This window comes from Capricornis sumatraensis, chromosome 15 (genome assembly GCF_032405125.1).
Source record: "Capricornis sumatraensis isolate serow.1 chromosome 15, serow.2, whole genome shotgun sequence".
NCBI lineage: Eukaryota > Metazoa > Chordata > Mammalia > Artiodactyla > Bovidae > Capricornis > Capricornis sumatraensis.
The window spans coordinates 45170376-45191059 of NC_091083.1; the positions used below are offsets into that span (position 1 = coordinate 45170376).

A 20684-nucleotide genomic window follows, 5' to 3' on the forward strand; every position below is an offset into this window, starting at 1 on the left:
GTCCTTTCCAGCAAGGCCCCTGCCTTCCCTGTTGCTCACAGACATTAGAAGCCCTCTCCCAGTGCCCAGCATGGCTAGGCCCCAGGGCAAGGAGGTCCGCAGATGTGGGAGGTGGAGAGGACGCTACCCCAGCCCACACACTGCCCTTCACTGTACATTCCAGACGCTTCCTGAGGTCGTGGGCTGTAGCCAAGATCTGGTTTGACCCTCAGCTGCCCAGGACTCAGGACCCAGGACCCACCGGTATCCGTAAGCGCTCCTATGACTGCCAGTCCTGGGGGGCAATACCATGAGGGGAATCCCAGAGGGCTCGAGGCCCTCACCCAGACCCTACTGAGGTTGGTCTGAAGCTGTGCTAGAGATAAGGGGGAACAGAGCTTGTGGGTCCCTAGTGCCCAAGGCTTATTTGACAAGCGGTGGAAACTGGGACATCCCCCCGCCCCACCCCAGCTCTATTTCCCATCTGGTGACGATGGGAGGGTCAGAGAGGAGGAAGTGGGCAGAGGGCCCAGTGGGCAGCAAAGCGCTGTGCGGGGCAGGGCGGTGCTGGCTGGGGAGCTGAGGAGGACAGCTTGCCGAGCACTCGGCCTCCAGGACGACGCTGGACAACATGTTCTGGAAGCTGCCTCTGCTCCTGGGGCTTCTTGCTTTGGGGCCTCACGTCTGCAGCTGGATGTTTGAGGACGTCGGGAAGACAGGGAAAGAGTTCAGCCTGTGTGTGGAGTTTGCCTTGCACCACTTCAATGAGCACCAACCAGACGAGAATGCATACAAGCTGCTATGGGTCAGACGGAGTCAGCGCAAGGTGAGGGCGAGGGGAGTAGGGGAAGGCATGGAGGTGGGAGGGGAGGAGGTTTGGGGAGGGGGAGAGACCCTCCCTGTGGCCCCACCTTTTCCCTGAAGTCAGGCCCCGGGGTGGGGGTGGCGGGTCCGTGGTCTGCATGAAAGGGTAAGTGTTTGGTCAGTGTTAGTCACTCAGCTGTGTCCGATTCTTTGTGATCCCATGGAATGTAGCCCACTAGGGTCTCCTGTTCAGGGGATTCTCCAGGCAAGAATACTGGAGTGGGTTGCCATGCCCTCCTCCAGGGGATCTTCCTGACCCAGGTCTCCCATGTTGCAGGCAGATTCTTTACTGTCTGAGCCACCAGGGAAGCCCTCATTTGATCAAGGATGTTTAAAAATACAAACTTCCACTAGAAGGGCTCCAAGGTTCTAGTACATTTGCTGAATGCTTGGAGCAGGGGAGAGAAGGAGAGGGAAGCAGAAGGCTAGGCGAGGAGGGAGATGAATGGGGGGGCAGCACCCCAATTTCAAAGTCCAGGATGGAGCAGCTTTGCAGAGTCAACAGCGGGCCTAGGTCTCTGGGCTCATGGCCCAGCTGCTGGGCTAAGGCGCCTTGTAGAGCAGACCACCATGGGTCCTGGGTTGGGAAGATCCCCTGGAGGAGGGCATGGTGACCCACTCCAGTACTCTTGCCTGGAGAATCCCATGGACAGAGGAGCCTGGCGGACTATAGTCCATGGGGTTGCAAAGAGTCGGGCACAAGTGAGCCACTAGCACTGACCAAATGAAGGATCTCTTGTCCTTTCATCCAGACCACAGATCCGTCACCCTCACCCCGGGGCCTGACTTCAGGGTAAAGGCGGGGCCATGGGGAGTCTCTCCCCCTCCCTAAGACCCCTCCAGGCCTGAAGGAGGCAGTGGAGATAGCAGGGCCTGCTCTCCTAGGGCTGTTACCCTGGTGATGAGAGCAATCAAGCCCCAAGTTCTTGGATGAGACAGTTGAAAGGCGGACAAGAGCAGTCATTGCAGGACCGCAGGGCTGTGGGGAGGGTGGTGTCGGGGGCAGAAGAGCCTTTTTGAAGACTGACACTCCTGGGAGGACCCACATCAAGGTTTGGGGATAAGAAGGATGGGGAAGCGCAGAGAGGGCCTTGGACCAGGAGGAGTCGTGAGTGCCTGCAGGGCCAGCCTGCAGTCTGTGGGTCTGTGTTGCAGAGAAGGGGTGCGGGGTGGGGAGAGGCGGTGGCATGCAGGGTGTGGGTGTGTTGGTGGCCAGTCAGGATATTCCCCTCAGAGTATCAGGAACTCAGGAGAAGAGGTTGTTCAGCTTTGTCCAGCAACTCTCTGGACACTGTGGGAGCAGTGGGTGTCCCAGCCTGGGTGCAAGCTGAGACCAGGGTGCAGGAGCCCTTCACTGGTCTCCGGGTGGCAGAGAAGAGCTGGCTTCTGAGTCTGCTTGGAAATTGATGTGGGATATGGGTGGGTTGTCAGGCGTGGACCCCAGGTCCTTGTGCTGAGCAGATGGGCAGATGGCACAGAGAGGGGCGGGGGAAACAGGAAGAAGGTCGGGTATCCCCGAGGCAGCCTGGGAAGGTCAGGAAGGCTGTGGTTACAGAGCATCGTGGTGGGAAAGAGGGGAGCGTGTTGTCCTGAGCACTTGGCCAGGCAGCACTTTCCCACTGATGTGCATTGCTCCCCCGCTCGTACCCTTTGTCTGGATTAACTGTTGTCCAGCCATTCTGAGCCCAGACCCAAGCCTGACGCTGGATGGTCAGCCCCGAGTCGGCCTGAGTCAGCAGGGCTCTGATGGGAGGGTCTTCTCCTACACAGACAGCCCCGGCTTCCCTCACATGCCCTCCTTTCCTGACCAGCTGGTCCTTCCCTGGCTTGAGTCCCAGCCCTGGACTTGGCAAGGCCAAGAGCCCCTCAAGCATCGGTGTGGCCGCCGCTGCCCCCGATCCATCCTAAACCTGTCCTTGCCAGGGGTCCAGCTGCAGTGCAAGAGACTGGGCGTGTGTGTGTGTGTGTGTGTGTGTGTGTGTGTGTTGGGGGGTGGGCTGCATCAGCTGCAGGCATTCCTGTACCTCTAAGGAAGCCAGTTTTCTAGGCATTTCCAGGTCAGTGCCCCAGAGGCATATTCCTCCCTGGGGAAGTTTCTGGCTACATCCCTTTCCATGTTTGAGTTCTTCTGAGTTCTCACCACCTCTCCATAAGAGATGAGATTCTATCTCATGATGACTTCTTAGAGAAGCTGATGAATACACAGAGCAGCACCCGGGTCACAAACATCCACCTGGATGAAGGTTTGCCAGGTGAGCCCTTGGGTGTCACAGCTGCCCCAGGAGAGAGGGAACATCCAGCCCCCCAGGCCCCCATCCTGGTCTGGATGTTGCCCCTAAAGGGACAGCATGGCTTTGACAGAGGCTCAGCGGATGAGCATTTTTGGCCCCCTCCCTAGAAGGAGCCGTGTGATGCCCTCCGGGTGTCTGGAGAATGTGATTGAGAGCTGGGTGACGCCAGGTGTGCTGTGCGTGTACTGTCAATGCCAGGGCCCTTTGTCCTGGAACCAACCCCCCCTCCCCAATGCCATGTGCTGGTGATGCAGCTCCTGGGTGCCAACCATTAGGAGGCGTGAGGCAGAGGAAATTCCAGGGCTGTGGGAGCTGCACTCAGGGGCATCTTTTTGTAATAAAGTGGAGATTTAGGATGAAAAAGAAAAATAATATATAAACTGATAATAAAAAAATAAGAAAATGCACCTAGGTTTGTCCCAGTTGATACATATGTGCGCATTCACACCGTTTGCCCATTTTCTGTCTGAATCTCTGTGCTTTTCTCATTACTGCAAAGTATGCACTCACAGAAGTTTCTACAATCTCCCTTTGACAGAAGTACTCTTTGACATATTTAATGGACCTGGACCTGGGCCGCACAATCTGTAAAAAACACGACGAAGACATCGACAACTGCCCCTTGCAAGAAGGCCCTGAAGGGAAAAAGGTTTGAGAGTGAAATCAACCCAAAGCATCACAAATCTTCAGAGAATGAAAAAGAATGTCAAGGAGGGTGTGTGAGGAGGCTTAGATGGCATCAGTGTTGACCCTGGGACAGAATGCAGGGTCCAGGCCCTTCCCCGCCAGGTCCCAGGGCTCCCCCTGCACAGAGATGCTCCCAGCTCAGCAGCAAGTTGGGCCCTGTGCTCACAGCTTGGCTGGCCCACCAGAGACCCCCACAGACCTCCTTGGGTCCTCCCCTCCAGGATGGAGGCGCCCCAGCCTCCAGCTTCCTATGAACTTGGGTCTAGGCAGATGCAGTTCTCCCTGTGGGCCTCTCCTTCCTCTGCTCCAATCCTTCTGGATGGGAGGATTGATTCGTTTGCTGGTCGCTTCCACCCTCCTCCTGGTCTCCTGGGCGGCAAGGACAAGACTCGGTCAACCAGTCCTTGTGTCCTCATCCTGTGGGCTGGCGTCTAGTCGGTTGGACTGAGACCTTGGATATGGGCCTCAGTGGGGCTGCGGTCTCTCTGGACCCAGCCTTGGAGCTGCCTCCCCTGGGTGAGTTTGCAGCCACTGCTGGATGAGTGGGTGTCACCTGAACCATCTCCTGGGCAGGCTGCGGGCTCCCCAGGAGCTCACTGGGCAGAGCCCTTCAGGCATCGCATGCCCTGGGGGAGAGGACCCTGAGGGGCAGGTCATGGTACCGCCAGGCACCCTCTCAGGAGCTCCCAGCCTTGACCATGGAGAGCTGAGCTCCAGAGCCCAGCCCCAGGCTACTGTTTGATTCTGCTTTTCTTTTCTCTTTAGTTTTTAATGTACCTTGAGCTCCTGTTAAGTCCTTCCTGCACCCTCATTGTTATATTGTTCTTATTTTATGTCTTACATAGAATTTTTTTTTTCAGGTGAACTGCACTTTCATTGTGGACTCACGGCCCTTATTTACCCAGTTCACCCTCCTGAGCAGCACCTGCCAGCAGATATAGGGGAATGAGCTCCGGACTCCCACGGCAGGTCCTCTTCCCCTGAAGAGTGAGGGTCTGGATTCCTAGGTCTGCATGGCACCAGGGCAATTAAAGGCATCTCAGAGCACGTTCTGGGTCCCTGTCAGTTTTTCCTTCTCTCTGATGATATATTTCCATGGATGTTGTTGTCAATGTTGAGCGATGGAGAATTTATCACTGGTCTCACCTTGGTTGCAGGAGCAGGTACTGAGTTAATCAAACTCCTCTACTCGTGGAAGGCTGTCCTTCATGGGTCCTACAGGGCCCTGGGGACTGGTGTTGTATATTCATTCGTTCATATATGGTTCACTTGCCTATCACCTGTCCCTTCACGCACCCTTCCATCCACCCATTTATTCATCCTTCCATTCATCTACCCACTCATCTATTCACTCATCCAGCCATCCTGCCATGCATCTGTCCAGTCATGCACTCATCCATCCTTGCATCATCCATGTTTTCATCCATCCATCCATCCTTCCTTCCTTCCATTATCCATTCTTCCATTCTTTTTTCTATTCATGTTCCAATCTCTCCACCCTCCATCCCTTCCACTCAAAAAGAATCCAGACAGTTCTGCAGGTGACAGCCAGTTGTGTCCTTTCCATGTCCATCTCTGAGGCCAGACTCACAGTGGATGGTCCTTCTGGGTTGGGGTGGGGGGAGGATGCCCAGGCACAGGGGTGGGAAGTGGGTGACTGAAACGATGGAAGGCTCTGTCCTCTGTGGAGCCCCGTAGGGCACCTGCCCTGGAGCTCAGTGATGGATGAGAATGTCTTCTCAGGGTCTCTGGGGACGGCTCAGAAGACGGCAGCTCCAGTCCCCCCGTCCCCTCCCACTCCCTGACCCTTGTGTTTCTCCTTTGGAGCTCAGCCTGTCTTCCAAGGCTGTCAACATGGATCACTAGCTCTGGGACGGCCCTGGGGTGACAGAACTCCTCACAAGCCCGTCTCTCTCCCTGGGTCCTGGTGGGGGCTGCCCTGGAGGGTCCGAGGGTGTGGGGGCCCAACTGGGACAGAGAGGTCATGGGACGCTGTCCGGAGGACAACTTTAGGAGGGGCTGAGGGGTCTTCCCTCTGCCTTTTGTGTTTGGGAATCTGATTTTCTTGTCCGTGGTCATTAGCTTGTCTCTTTCCTGGCCAACTGGTTCCCCTGAAGGGTCATCAGCCTTGATGAGACTGCATTTCCCAAGACTACTGAGGACAACTCTACCAGCCACATCACAAAGACAGTGGCCTGCTCCTCTTTGGCTCCTTGTCCAGCCTGTGTGTAGGTCCTGGAGCCTCCTCACCGGCTGGCAGGGGCATGCACATATTGACAGGGTAAGTCTGTGGTCAGCTAAGCCAGCCTGTTGCCCACCCTTGGCTCAGAGCCCTTGGGATGGGCCCAAAACTGTGGCCCATCCACTGAGCTGAAGCTCGTGGTCACAGGCTCTGAGAGGGCCTGCGGAGGGGACTGGTAAATTTCACGCCCACCGCCGTTGTCATCAGTGAAACCGCATTAGCAGGGTGTGGGTGATGACTTACTTCCTTGGGTCAGTCACAACCATGGCCTGTCCCGTGTCACTGCGCCCTGGAGGGACCTCTCCAGATTCAGCCTAGTCTGACATCAATAGGGAGGGGAAATAGACAGAGTACAAGCACACAGTAGAAAAATGGATGCATTAAAAATCCTTGATTTCCATGAAACCCAGAATGTTCTCTCGGATTACCTGGTTTGGAGAAGCAGGGCCCTTTGGGTTATATGTGCTGAGCTCCTTGTTAATCCATCTCATCGTGGGGGAGGGGATGCAGAGACAGCCGGAAAGGATGAGAAGAGAAACTTGGATGCTTTAAGGACAGAGTGCAAGTATCTGTAGAACTGCCAACCTACAAACCCTAGAAGAGAAAAGTAAAAAGAGAGAAATATTATAAGAAATAATGAAGATACATTTTCCAGAATTAAAGGAAGACACAATGAAAAGATTTTCTATCAGTTAGCTCTAGCTGCAAAAGAAGCACCCTCAAACTATCACACATAGTAGGAAGCATTCATCCTTCCTGACAAGTATGCCAAATAGGGGGACCGTCTCTGATTACATTCAGGGCCACCCAGGATTAAACTTTTCTGTGTCTTATTCTTTGCAACCCCATGAATTGTAGCCCACCAGGCTCCCCTGTCCATGGGATTTCCCAGGTCAAAATATTGGAGTAAAAGGAAAGAATGCTAAAGTAGGTTGCCATTTCCTTCTCCAGGGGATTCCCGACCCAGGGATCAAGCTTATGTCTCCTGCTTGCCAGGTGGATCCTTTATCACTGAGCCACCTGGGAAGCAAACTCTTCTAGGTAATATTAACATGCTGATGGTGCATGTGTGTATATGCACGTGCTTGTGAAATTCAAGGGATTATGAGACTGTTAGGGGGCATAGGATTTGGTTCTTTTACAAAGTAGACAATAGTAACCACTTCTTTCTACAAAATATCCAAACCCCTGAAACATTGCTTCAGTTGGGTGAATTTTAGTGTGCTAGTCAGCTCTTGGCACAGGAATACTGCCTGACAACCCGCCCCTTCCCCTCACCTTGACCTCACCTTGATCTCAGCAGTGAGTTGTAGCAGGAGTCCATAATTAGGTCAGGGTCTGAGACTGGCCGAGAGTCATGCCTGTGTGGCTTTCCTTTAGGTCAGCACAGCTGGGCTCACCCTGGGGTGGAGTCGACATATTCTGGGGTCCAGACCAGGTGCCTTACCCTAGAAGCTCCCATATCACATATTCTCAGACTAGGGTCTCCCAGGGCCCCCTCACCTTGGGAGACCACCAGAGAGCAGGAGGAATCTTCACATCTCATCCTGATGCTGTCAACCCTGCCTCCACTGCATAGGCAGACAGCAGCCACGTGCCAGCCCACCACTGCAGGAGGCTGAGTGGTCAGGGCAAAGGGTGCAAATGAGCTGGTCTTAATCTTGGTGAAGGGACAAGGACCACAGCGATGCTTCTCTGTGCAAGTCTTGGTACCATTACCTGGAGCAAACAACCCAGGTCCCAGGGTTGCATGTGTGGTGATGGACATCTGTCCTTCCCCAAAGTAGGAAATCCAGCAGAACTGGGCATGTCAGGGGCACAGACGTCAGTGACTAAGTGCTGAGGAAAGGTAGGGATGAGAAACACAGCGTCCCGGGTGAGGTCACAGGACAGCTGAGGAGCACGTGTGAGAGACCTATGACACTCCGGCTCCCAGTCTGGGTGATGGATGCGTGGGTGTCCAGCATGTTGTACCAATGTCAGGAGTGCCATGAACTGAGATAGATGACGTTTAAGCTGGCTCTGGGCAACTAGGGTTCATAAGAAAGACAAGCCAAGAGAAACCTCAAATGCACCCTGGTGTCAGAGAAAAGTCCAGCATGTGCTTAGAACTTGGTAGTTGATTGGACAAGGGCTGAGGGTTGGGGTTACTCCATCAGCCCAGCCTCTGAGGACCTAGGGGTGGGGGGACTCCACCCCCATCCACTGAAGACCCTTGACGTGGGCTCCACATTTGCTGGGCTGGGCCTTGGGTTTTGCCCTTTATAACCCCCCCGGCCTGAGGGGCTCAGTTGGGCCTTGGGTGCCTCCCAACCTGCTTGGGCTTCCCTCCCGAGGGCCCTTGCTCACCCGAGTCCCTGGGTTGTGGGAACCGTCACGCACAGGAGAAGACCTGTCTCCTTTATACTCTTGGCCATGACAGAACTGGGAGGGGGCCCAGGTGTCCCAGGAGGGAGGGACGTGGAGGCCCAAGGAAGAGGCTTTGTGGTCTCTGGTACTTAATCTGCCCCCAGAGTGGGGTCTTCCCAGGCTCAGACCTTGAGCTATGGTGCCTGAGGCCTCCTGAGCCCAGGGGCAGAGGGGCAGGTGTGGCTGACTCCCTCAGGGTGACAGATTGTCAGCCCTCAGGTCCTGCTCCTCCTTGGTCTTATGCTGTGAGCACAGGAATTGCACTCTGGTCTAACCGTCATACCCCTGCTAAGCGTATCTACTCTCTTTTTCTTCCTAATTATTGAAGAATACATAAAAATATATTCTTTGATGATTATAATTATTAAATTATAATTCCATATAATTTTAATTATATATAACATTATATAAATTATATGCATATTTATATAATTGTATTTATTATAATTATATTATATAATTATATTTCTATTTATATATTTATTATAATTATATTATATACTTATATAATATAATATATAAATATAATACAATTTTATAATATATAGTATATAATTAATTCATCTATAATATAGAACACTTGAAACATTATAAAGAAAAATCAGAAATGAGTGTTTTTCCACCAAAGCAAAAGCATTGCTCATCGACTCCTCAAATATTCACACATTCTCCATGCCTAGCCTGGCTCTGGTGGAGACGTGTTGGGTGACAGGAAGGATTCCCTGCTCTTAGAAAGTCCATTTTATTTCTCGTGGGGAGAGACGGGCCATCAAGATATTCACGGGTAACTAACTGTAGGTTATGATGGATGACATGGAAGAACAAAGAGGGTGGTGAAAATGAAAACAGGAGCCAGGAGAGGCACATGAGACTTGGGGGGAGTCTGTATGGAGATTGGCAGGGGGATAAGCCGGGATGAGGGGCTAGTGGAGGTGAGGGAGGGACCCCCGGACCCCGAGAGGGGGCTGTGCCCCGTGGGGCAGGCAAGGCACTGGCCTCGGGCTTGGTGTAATGGGAGAGCCTCCCAGGGCCAAGGGTGAGGAGGCGGTACCTACAATTGAAGGGTGATCAAGACTCTCCTAAAAGGTTAATAACAAGATTCTCTGCTTTTTTTTAACAACATATTTTTTATTTATGAAGAAGTGAATCATATTTAGTATTCTGCATCTTGTGCACCGCTTTTTCAATAAGCATTTTCCAGCACTGTTGACAATTCTTTAAATACAGTTTTTAAGTTACTGTAAGAGAGAGTGAAAAAGTTGGCTTAAAACTCAGCCTTCAGAAAACTAAGATCATGGCATCCAATCTCATTACTTCATGGCAAATAGATGGGGAAACAATGGAAACAGTGACAGACTTTATTTTTGGGGGCTCCAAAATCACTGCAGATGGTGACTGCAGCCATGAAATTAAAAGACGCTTGTTCCTCGGAAGAAAAGCTATGACCAACCTAAACAGCATATTAAAAAGCAGAGACATTACTTTGCCAACAAATGTCCGTCTAGTCAAAGCTATGGTTTTTCCAGTAGTCATGTGTGGCTGTGAGAGTTGGACTATGCTTTTGAACTGTGGAGCTGGAGAAGACTCTTGAGTCCCTTGGACTGCAAGGAGATCCAACCAGTCCATACTAAAGGAAATCAGTGCTGAATATTCATTGGAAGGACTGATGCTGAAGCTGAAACTCCAATACTTTGGCCACCTAGTGCAAAGAACTGACTCATTTGAAAAGACCCTGATGCTGGGAAAGATTGAGGGCAGGAGGAAAAGGGGACAACAGAGGATGAGATGGTTGGATGGCATCACCTACTCGATGGCCATGAATTTGAGTAAGCTCTGGAAGTTGGTGAAGGACTGGGAAGCCTGGGATGGGGTCACAAAGAGTCGAACACGACTGAGCGACTGAACTGAACTTCTAAGGCCGTAGGAAACACGGAAGCCAGATGGGGAACAACAATCAACTGGCCCACACATTTTGTACAGTACACATTCACACATGCACATGCATCACGTGCTCACACAGTTGGTGAAGGACAGGGAAGCCTGGCATGCTGCAGTCCATGGGGTCACAAAGAGTTGGGCATGACTGAGAGACTGAACTGAACTGAAGAGGCTCCTTTTATTCAAATCATAATGCATTTGTATCCCTGGTGGCTCAGATGGTAAAGAATCTGCCTGCAATGAAGGAGACCCAGGTTTGGTCCCTATGTTGGGAAGATCCCCTGGAGGAGGAAATGGCAACCCACTCCAGTATTCTTGCCTGGAGAATCCCATGGACAGAGGAGCCTCTTGGGCTACAGTTCATGGGCTCAAAAAGTTGGACAGGACTGAGCAACTAACACATATATTTACTAAAGGCGGGAAACTCTTAAAATACCCCTGGTACTTTTAATATGTAGCAAAATTTAAAAATCATGGATGCATTAGAGTTGACCTCAGAACAACACTGGCTTAAAGTAGGTAGGTACACTTATAAATGGAAATTTTTTAAAAAATGCATATGAGGACTGTAAATAAATTTCAACCATAGGCTATTAGTAGTTAAGTTTTGGGCAATCAGATGGTCTATGTGGATTTTTGACTGTACTGGAGGTAGGTGCCCCTCACCCCTGCATTGCTCAAGAGTCAACTGTACCAATAAGTGACCAGCAATAGGCCTTTCCCTGGTGACTCAGCTGGTAAAGAATCTGCCTGCAATGCGGAAGACCTGGGTTCAGTCCCTGGGTTGGGAAGACACCCTGGAGAAGAGAATCACTACCCATTCCAGTATTCTGGCCTGGAGAATTCCATGGACCTGTATAGTCCATGGGTTTGCAAAGAGTCAGACATGACTGAGTACCTTTCACTTTCTTTCACTAAATTTAAATTCATGTAATGCTTTGCATTGATTCTCTTTCTGGTCTTTTATTATGCAGAAATACTTGCATAATTTCACAAAGATGTTGGAAAGGTGCCCAGCAGAGGGGGTCAGAGGCCAGTCGCTTAGGAAGCCGAGGTCATAGCGTGCTCGGCCTTCCACTCTGAAGGCAAAAGCAGGAGGGGCTCGCAGGCCATGTGAACCGCCGGGACCAGGGACCAGGGGCCAGCAGGGGCGAGGCGCCCTCTGAGACAGGGTCACAGGTGTGGAATTACATCACAAAGTGGGACTGCCCTCTGGGGCATGGAGGTCGCAGGTGACCACAGACCAGAGAGCAGGAGCAAGGAGGCCCCAGACTAGGGCGCTGATACAGCTGAGAGTGCTGGGTTCATAGGAGAACTCTGGGCTGGAACTAGGTCAGAGTCCAACTCCCTAGGACGGGGAGCTGGCCGGAAAGGGAGCCAGAGTAGGAAATCTCACAGCTGCCACACCCTTTACAGCCACCTCTTACAAGCCAGAGATGCAGAAACAGGAGTGGGCCGTGAGGCGCACAGGGTAGGTGTGGACCCGGGGCTCTAAGTGAGCTCCCTGGAGGAGCCACCCAAGAGGAGCAGGGCAACAGGCTGGTGGGGGCTCTGACCTGGCTTCTCATGGGTGGGGCTCCTTGGAGGACAGGGCTAGTCCCACCAGCTGACCCTGATGCTTCTGTCTTGATCCAAGCTGATTCTCTCTGGGTAAGATCTCTGGAAACTGTCGTGCCAGCAGCGGCCACCCCATACCACTTGCAGCTCCATCCCTGGGAGGACAGAGACGTTCACCTGTGTCCCCAGAAGAAGGGACCATGACCAGATTCTGGGGGACCTACCAGCTCCTGCTTGCCCTCCCGGTGTCCCTGGTGTCCCTGGGGGGCAGCACGCTTGTATACAAGGACACGGACAAGGTCTTGTGGGAATTAAGGAACGTCAGCAGCTCAAGTGGCAACATGAAGCAGTGCCTGTGGTTCGCCATGCAGGAGTACAATAAGGATAGCAGGGACAAATTCTTCTTCCAGGTGGTCAAGGTGTGGCAGGTACAGATGCAGGTAAGGGCGCTTCCTCCCAGTTTGCACACTTGCTCCTGCTTGCCCCTGGCAGCACAGACCGAAACCAGAAGGAGAGGGAGGGTGCACGAGCAGCACTGGGACCCAGTGGTGCTGAGCCCCACGGCCAGCTCCCTTTCTTAAGTGCCATGACGGCTGTCCTAGGGGCCCCAACCTATGAACTCGGTTGGACCCCAAATGGCAAATCACACATCTGTGATCCGTGTTTGGTACGGTTGGGAAACAACTGAGCACCATGAATATTTTTACAACAATGCTACCCTGAGTGACATTCAGTCTCCCCATATCCCGTGGAATGTGGGTTGACATGGAATAGGAAGGCTCATAAAGTGCCTCCTCCCAGATGCCTTCATTCTCTCAGTCCTACATCTTTCTAGCAGCAGTGGTTCTGTCCACGGAATCCCTCCCTACAGGGCCTCAGGTGACCCAGTGCTGGGAGTCGTCGATCACCTGGTATCCACGTGGGGGACGCTCCATCCCCACCTGCTGTCCAAGAAGGGGTCCTTGGTGTTGGAATTCTGCTGACTTCTAGCCTCAGTCGGGTGTTTGGGGTGTGGTTGGAGTGTAAGTGCACAGAAGATTTGCAAGGATGTGTTGCAAAGACATTCAGCAGACAGGCCGTTGTGACAGACTTACCCCAGGTATTGGACTCCAGGCTCTCTGGTGGCAGGAGCAGGGCCAGTCTACACGTGACCCTGTCTCCAGGAACATGTGTGCCATCAGCCCGGTGTCCCCAGCACACGGTGCTGATGATTGCACACTCCCTCAGGGGCACCGCCATCACCCTTCAAAGTAAAGGCTCCTGGGTCCTGTGACTTCCGCACAGGAAGAAAAGCCCTTCACGGTTTTCTCCTTTAGGACCCAAGTAGCTTGGGCAACAAGCAGTACCAGACACTGTAGATGAGGCTGAAATGGAAACAAATGATCACAGCCTTTAGGAAGCCAGGGGACCAATTAGAAGACAAACTGCGAGACTTCCCTGGCCGTCCAGTGGTTAAGACTGAGTTTCCCTGCTTTAGGGGGCATAGGTTTGATCTCTGGTTGGGGAACTAGGACCCCATAGGCTGCACAGTGTGAACAAAAATAAGTTAATTAATTAAATAAAGAGCTGTCTTTCACTGGAAATCAGGTTCTACTCTCAGCCAAGACATGTTGATCAAAGAGAGTTAGTGGCTCATTCGTTTCTGACTCTCTGTGACCCCGCGGACTCTAGCCCTCCAGGCTCCTCTGACCATGGGATTCTCCAGGCAAGAATACTGGAGTGGGTTGCCATTTCCTCCTCGAAGGGATCTTCCCGACCCAGGGATTAAACCAAGGTTTCCTGCATTACAGGCAGACTCTTTACTATCTGAGCCACCAGGGAAGCCAAAGACGATGAAAAAAAATTAAAAAGAAAACAAAACCCCGAGCCTAGCTGGAGAGCTGGGATGCCGCCTATGGCACGTTGCTTGTGGGGCTTCCTTAGAGAGTTGGTGAGTCCCCTCCTGCACCAGCCACATCCTCACCAATTAAGTGAGGATCTCTGGGTGGGACCTGCATCCCCTGCATAGTCATGACTGAGCCCTGCCTCCTCAAGGAAAGATGAAGGTGACGCCCGAGGGCAGACGGGCTACAGGAGGCTGGTGGGCGGTGGGTTTTTTGGCAGGTTTCTCAGAAGCAGCTTCTAGCACTAGTGTTTCAGTGAAGTGGTTTATTTGAGAGGCCATCAAGGAAGCACCTGGTGGTCAGAGGGGATTGAGAGGGGGCAGGGAAGTGGCCAGTGCAGGGGAGTCGCTGAGCACATTGACTGTTGAGGGCATCTGGACTCCGTGTCCCTTGGGCCCTAAGGAGATGGTGCAACACCTGAGCAGGACTGGGCCGCCTGCAGGAGGGCAGCTGGGCTCCTCTCCCACCAGCGCTCGCCCATCACTGGCTGGGAGCTGTTCCCAGGGCCCTTGGCTCCGTCTGGCAGCAGGGAGCCCCCGGAAGCAGCAGAGTAGGTGGATGCCTGGGCCCCCGCCAACGGTCTCTGCTACAGGAGGTGAGCAGGGAGAGTTTAGGGGTGCGGGGGCGGAGAGAGAAGAAGTTTTACTCCTAGCCCTAAGGAACTGTGTGAGCGGCCGGATGGGTGGGCTGTGACCAGGCCAGGCCGGGCCTCCCAGACTGTGGGCGAGATGTTCAGGCTGTCTTAGGAAGACTGAAAGCCAGAGGGGCATCAGGTCAGGGAGTTCTTGGGATCCCCATGACCAGATGTGGTCTTTCAATCTGCCATTCTGGTTTCCTCACTTCCGGAAAGGGGCGTGTGCATTCAGGTCCCCACTTCCTTGGAATCAGGTCGTCCTCTGCCTTCCTGTGGCCGGAGGAGCTGAGGCCAGGACCGCAGGGGGAGAGCGTGTTCCACGTCCAATGCCTCTGTTTCAGTCCTGGATCGGCCGCCAGCTGGCCAACCGGCTTCTCCCATGGCAGCCCAGTCTCCCTGTTAGCTCTCTGGAACAAAACTAAGACGTCACTTGTCATTGTTGTTCAGTCGCTAAGTCACGTCTGATTCTTTGCAACCCCATGGACTGCAGCATGCCAGGCTTCCCTGTCCTTCACTATCTCCCAGAGTCTGCTCAAATGCATGTCCATTGAGTCAGTGGTGGCATCCAACCATCTCATCTTCTGTCATCCCTTTCTCCTCCCGCCTTCAATCTTTCCCAGCCTCAGGGTATTTTCCAATGAGTCTGCTCTTTGCATCAGGTGGCCAAAATATTGGAGTTTCAGCTTCAGCATCAGTCCTTCCAGTGAATATTCAGGGTTGATTTCCTTTAGGATGGACTGGTAGGATCTCTTTGCTTAAGGCTGGAGAGGCAGTGTGGGAAAGCCTGGTAGCGAAAGTTGAATCCAGGGGAACCTGGACCCAAGCTGCAGACACACTCCTGTCTCTTGCTGTCTTCTTCCTCTTTGCTTAATTTTGCTTCCCCTGGTCATCAGAATCACCTGGAGGCTTGTTCAGACACTGAATGTGCATACCCCACCCCCTCAGCAGTTTCTGATTCAGTGGTTCAAAACCTGCATTTCCATCCACTTCCCTGGTGATGCTAATGCTGTTGATCCAGGGACCCCACCTACAAAGGTCTGGGGCACCTCTGTTGAAGGACAGCCCTTATCTATTCCTGCTCTCACTCTTAGAGCTGATGGGAGAAGTATTTTCTGCATGGCGGGCTTGGCTGTCTCTAAACCCTGCTGTAATCTTTTAAAACCAGATGGGAGCAGATTTATTAATAAATTGACATAGAGCAGCCTTCACCTCACTCATTCATGAATTCTGTCAACCGCTCCTGTTCTGCTTCCTAAGTACTCAGAGAACAGGAAGACAAACCTGGCTACATGGGGCCCTGGGGTGGGGTTATGGGTCTTGGGTAGGGGAACCTCAATGGGCAGGGGATCTCAGGTGACAAAATCTGAAGGGTGTGTGTGTGTGTTTGTGTGTGTAATGGGAAGGGGCTCAAGGAGGGGATCCCATGTGGCTGAGGGTCCTGTTCCCATGGGGCCCAGGTGAACTGGTAACACCCCGGGCACAGGAGCCGGTTGTTCTTAAGTAGAAGGTCTTGCCTTCAGGAAGGCCCCACACTGGATGGAGCCTCCGCCCCAGGGAATCTGGCTCCAGGTAGGGGTATCTTTGTGTGGTGGCTCCACAGGCCACCTCCTAAAGATATGTTTGGAGCGGGGAGGAGGAGGAGATAAGGAGAGGGAATGAAAGGAAGAGCAGTTTTTTTCAGGGTTTGTTAAAAACATTAAAAAGGAGAAGAAGGCTTTTTTGAAAAAAATTGCATGACTGCTAATCAACAGGTCACGGATCGTCTGGAATACTTTATTGATGCTGAAATCTCCCGCACCAACTGCAGAAAGCTTCCAAACGGTAACAAGAATTGTGTGGTTAAGAACACCTCCAGACTGGAAAAGGTAGGGGACACACCAACTGTCTGCAGTGGTCTTGGCTACTCTGAGCCCCAGGCAGAACTTGTGGTACCCAGACCTTGTCTTTGAGTGGTCGGCACCACTCCCAGGGCAGAGCCCCAAAGTGGTCAGTCCTGCGGCCCTCGTAGCAGACAGTGCAGGACAGCAGACTGTGGAGGAAACCTCATCCTAGGGACAGGGTGCTGTCAAGATCACTCTCAGTGTAAGGACTCCATCCCTCTGGGTTCCTGGTACAGGGAAACTTGGTCACAGACATTCACTGGGAATTCACCCTCTTGGACCTGGAGGTACCACTCTGCTTGTGGCCTGACCCGAGGTTGCCCATCCTTGTGAAAGCACAAAGGGAAGTCCATTCATTCACTCAACTGCTCGTCAAAGCTTACCTGGCCCCAGGTGCTATGCTGAGTGCTGGAAATTAAGCAATGACCAGGTCAGGCGAGTCCGTAGCCTCCCGGGCTCAGCCATGGGAAGAGCCCCAGGCTCGAAGCAGAGGGCTGATGTGGTCCAGGGGCTTTTGGCCTCAAGCCTGTCTTTCTGACTGGGGTGGGAGTATCCAGGGTTGACCTGAGGGCTTCCTCTGATGTTGGTGAAGCCCCCCGGGCTCTCTCCCCCCACACCCATGGTCCTTCACATGAGATATGTCAGAATCACCTGGTGGCCTTGACACACCTGGATGGCAGGGTTCCCCCTGCAGAATCAGACAGTAGGTCTGGAGAGGAATCTAAGAACTGGCATTGCTAATAGGCTCCTGCAGTGGGGGTCCTTGGGACCGTGCTCAGAACTGCTGTGGCATGCAGTCACAGTGGGAAACACGAAAGTCCATTGACAGAACCTAAAACTTCCTCTGTGGGCTTGCTGTGAACAAATCCATCACTTCCAGCAGAGCAGACGCTCCTCAGGACAAACATTCAAGCAGGGAGCATGTGGGATACCATTTGATCTTTTATTTTAGTTTTGTGTATCTTTTCCTGGTAGTAGAAATATCATGGGCTAAAGTTTATATTTTCTACTGGGTGCATTGAGCATAAAGGAGAGTTGTTACTTTTTACCTGTTTGTAGAAGATATTAAAGAATTAATAAAGATTAATTAGGAAACTTGTCTCCAGGAAGCTCTTTTATTCTTTGTAAAGTTTCCATGGCCCATCTCGGTTTTAGAGCACACATTTTTAAGTATACATTTATTGATAAGCAAACCTTTGTTCCTTTCTTTCCAAGTGTTTGGAATAATGCCGAAGAGGAGTCATGCTGGGTGGTGTCTCATTCCTGGAGGATTTAATGGGATTCTTTTCAGTATTTATACCTTACTAGCAAATACTATATCAGGTGCTGATTTCCAAAGTTCTTCCAACTCCCTCTTTACCAAGAGTTTTTTTTTTTTTAATTAAGGATGTTTTCTTCTATTAATTATTCTTTCAACATCTACCAAGTATATCGAATAATTTTTCTTCTTTGACCCATTACTAAAATAAATTCAAATAATAGATCCCCTAATATTGAGTCATCCTTATGTGTCTGGAATAGGAAGTACGTGTCTTTTTCGGTTGTTCTATAACTGAGTGTTGTGGTTGGCTCATCTGCACTGAGAGTGGTGGCAGGCACACAGGTCAGGGTGTGCAGACTTTCTGGGCAAAGCCGCATCTTTGGCAGGGTTTCTGGACAACTGGACCTGGACATGGCAGGGGACCGTCCTTGTGGATGGTCAGCTGACCCGATCAGCTTTGTGGAGCTTGCTGTGGACACACACATCTGGCATTCTCCTCTCCTTTATGGCAAATTTCTAGTTCTGTCTGACTGCAAAGGTGCAATTCCTGAAGGTCACCCCATGGAGGTGCTTGTGCATGTGGGTGGCTAGTCTCCGGTCACTGCTTTGTTGTTGACAGGACGGCCTCTTTTTCTTATCACTCCCTTTGTGGGAGCCATCCTGCCGGGTCCAGGCTGGAAGGAGCAGTAGCGTGGGTGGGGTCTGCCCTCGTCTCCTTGAATATAGAGGGCTTAGTGAAGTGAAGTCACTCAGTCGTGTCCGATTCTTTGTGACCCCGTGGGCTGTGGTCTACCGTGGCTCCTCTTCCATGGGATTTTCCAGGCAAGAGTACTGAAGTGGGGTGCCGTTCCCTTCTCCTGGGGATCTTCCCGACCCAGGGATCAAACCCAGGTCTCCCTAATTCCAGGCAGACACTTTACCGTCTGAGCCACCAGGGAAGCCTGGTGACTTAGTGTGCCACTTTTTGCTTATGAATTTTGCTTTTCTATATATCAATATTAAGTACACTCAAACTCCCCAAAGAATGACTTGGAGTGTGGGGTACACACACACACACGCACGCACACATGCGCACGCGCACACACACACACAAACATACACACACACAGATTCCATTCCCAAACCTACTGAATCAGAATGTCCAGGTACAGACACTGTACACACTTCATGTCAAGGGGACTCTGAAAAGCACTGCACAAGGGCCAGCAATTGTTCTATATGCTGCCTTTAATTTGCTGACTTTTTAAAGGATATTATATTCTATTTTACTAGGTAAGTCTGAGTTACAGTTTATTTCTTCGTTGTGTTTTGGCTTCTGGGTTTCTCTGGTCTGGTGTAACGAGAACAGGGGCTTTTCAACTTTTTTCTGCAATTGCTACTGCTAAGTCACTTCAGTCGTGTCCGACTCTGCGTGACCCCATAGATGGCAGCCCACCAGGCTCCCCCGTCCCTGGGATTCTCTAGGCAAGAACATTGGAATGGGTTGCCATTTCCTTCTCCAGTGCATGAAAGTGAAAAGTGAAAGTGAAATCGCTCAGTCGTGCCCGACCCTTAGCGACCCCATGGACTGCAGCCCACCAGGCTCCTCCGTCCATGGGATTTTCCAGGCAAGAGTACTGGAGTGGGGTGCCATACAATTAGATCAGTTTAAAAACCAAAAGAACTTTGGATTCCCAAGGTTTGATGTAATTTGCCCATAAATCATCTTGACTTGGTATCTTGTGGGTTTGAGGGGATGGAGACCCCATAATCCTCCTTTGTGTGTGTCAGAATTCAGCCAAAACCTAACGTCCTTCTCTCTGACACTGTTTGTCCCTCACTCCTGAAATGCCCCTGTGTTTCCAGTCAGTTATTGAAGATGGCCATTGCTGTTTTTCTAGGATGTCTACCTGCCCGTCCATCTGCCTAAGCCTCTTTCCACCCATTTGTCCATCTATTACCCACACATAGAAGTTTTCATTTGTCATTTCGATGACATTTTGAAAGGGAGGATAAGGAGCTTTGGAATAAAATTTGTTAGGTCCTAGAATCCTCTACATTGCTCTTATCTGATGTATTTGTTGTCAGAGCAAAAGGCATTATTTGATTATTAAGATGACACATATTAGTTTATACCTGGCACAGAACTACCATATTTACATTATAGAAAATATTAATATTTTATTTTATAAAAATAAAATCAAATTTATGTCTGATCTCCCACCAAAAATACGATGATTAGTATTTGCTCTCTATCCATGGATGGGATGGGGACAAACACTCCTCCATGTAACTTCAGGTGGCTACAAGGATCTGCAGCCTCCAGCCGGCAAATTCTGTGGGGTGTTTCTTGACAGGTGATGACCCGTCTTCCGGCCTGTTCCTACACTGGCACCTAGCTGCAAAGCTGGCACCTAGCTCCTGCACTGGTACCCGGTAATGGAACTGCTTTTTCTCTTGCTCTTGGCACACTGCTGACTTTTGCTGTGGTGGTGGTCTTTTTCAGAGACAAATGTGCACCTTCTGGGTGGGCGCACTCCCATGGCATGGCTATTTCACCATGATGAAGAAGCAGTGTGTGGACGTCTAGAGGCTCTGGAGCCCCGCCACCACCCCTCCCTTTGCGAAGAAGTGATGGCCTGTGAGCCGGTACCAACACGCTTCCCTCACACGTGTGTCCCTGCTTGCTGTTCTACTTTCTAGTTTCTTACTATGTGGTATTAAAAGGTGGGCAAGACCCATGCCTCCTTCCTGGCCTCACAGGAGGCCACTTGCCTTTGGCTGACATGATGGCGTTTGTCCCTGAGCACAAAGGGTGGAGTGAGGGCTGATTCCATTTTCCACCGCACACTTGGGAAGGACTCACTTGTTGATTGGATAACACCCCTCACACACACACATGCAGACATACACACACAGAGGGCTGAATACAGTGGGTGCTAACTCACAGGTTCCTTCTGGGAGCCTCATCTGGCTTCAGGCTCCTCCCTCCCTGGGTCCTGAGTGGATGGGTCACCAGGGGGCTGGGAAACCCCCTGGCAGAAGCGTCAGTCCTCCCCTGCAGGGTCTCTGAGAATTGG

The 20684-nt window shown here is 51.6% G+C and overlaps 2 protein-coding genes across 2 annotated transcripts; both read left to right on the top strand.

The window, feature by feature from the left end:
- The first annotated feature begins 610 nt into the window (after positions 1-610).
- Positions 611-4762, top strand: LOC138091015 (probable cystatin-15). Its single transcript, XM_068986655.1, has 3 exons — positions 611-805; positions 3673-3783; positions 4682-4762. Exons 1-3 carry the CDS (start codon positions 611-613, stop codon positions 4760-4762), a joined length of 387 nt encoding a protein of 128 aa, XP_068842756.1.
- A 7405-nt stretch (positions 4763-12167) lies between these two features.
- CST8 (cystatin 8) lies at positions 12168-20194 on the top strand. The gene is made up of 3 exons (XM_068986762.1): positions 12168-12407; positions 16236-16349; positions 20111-20194. Exons 1-3 carry the CDS (start codon positions 12168-12170, stop codon positions 20192-20194), a joined length of 438 nt encoding a protein of 145 aa, XP_068842863.1.
- Positions 20195-20684: the final 490 nt, after the last annotated feature.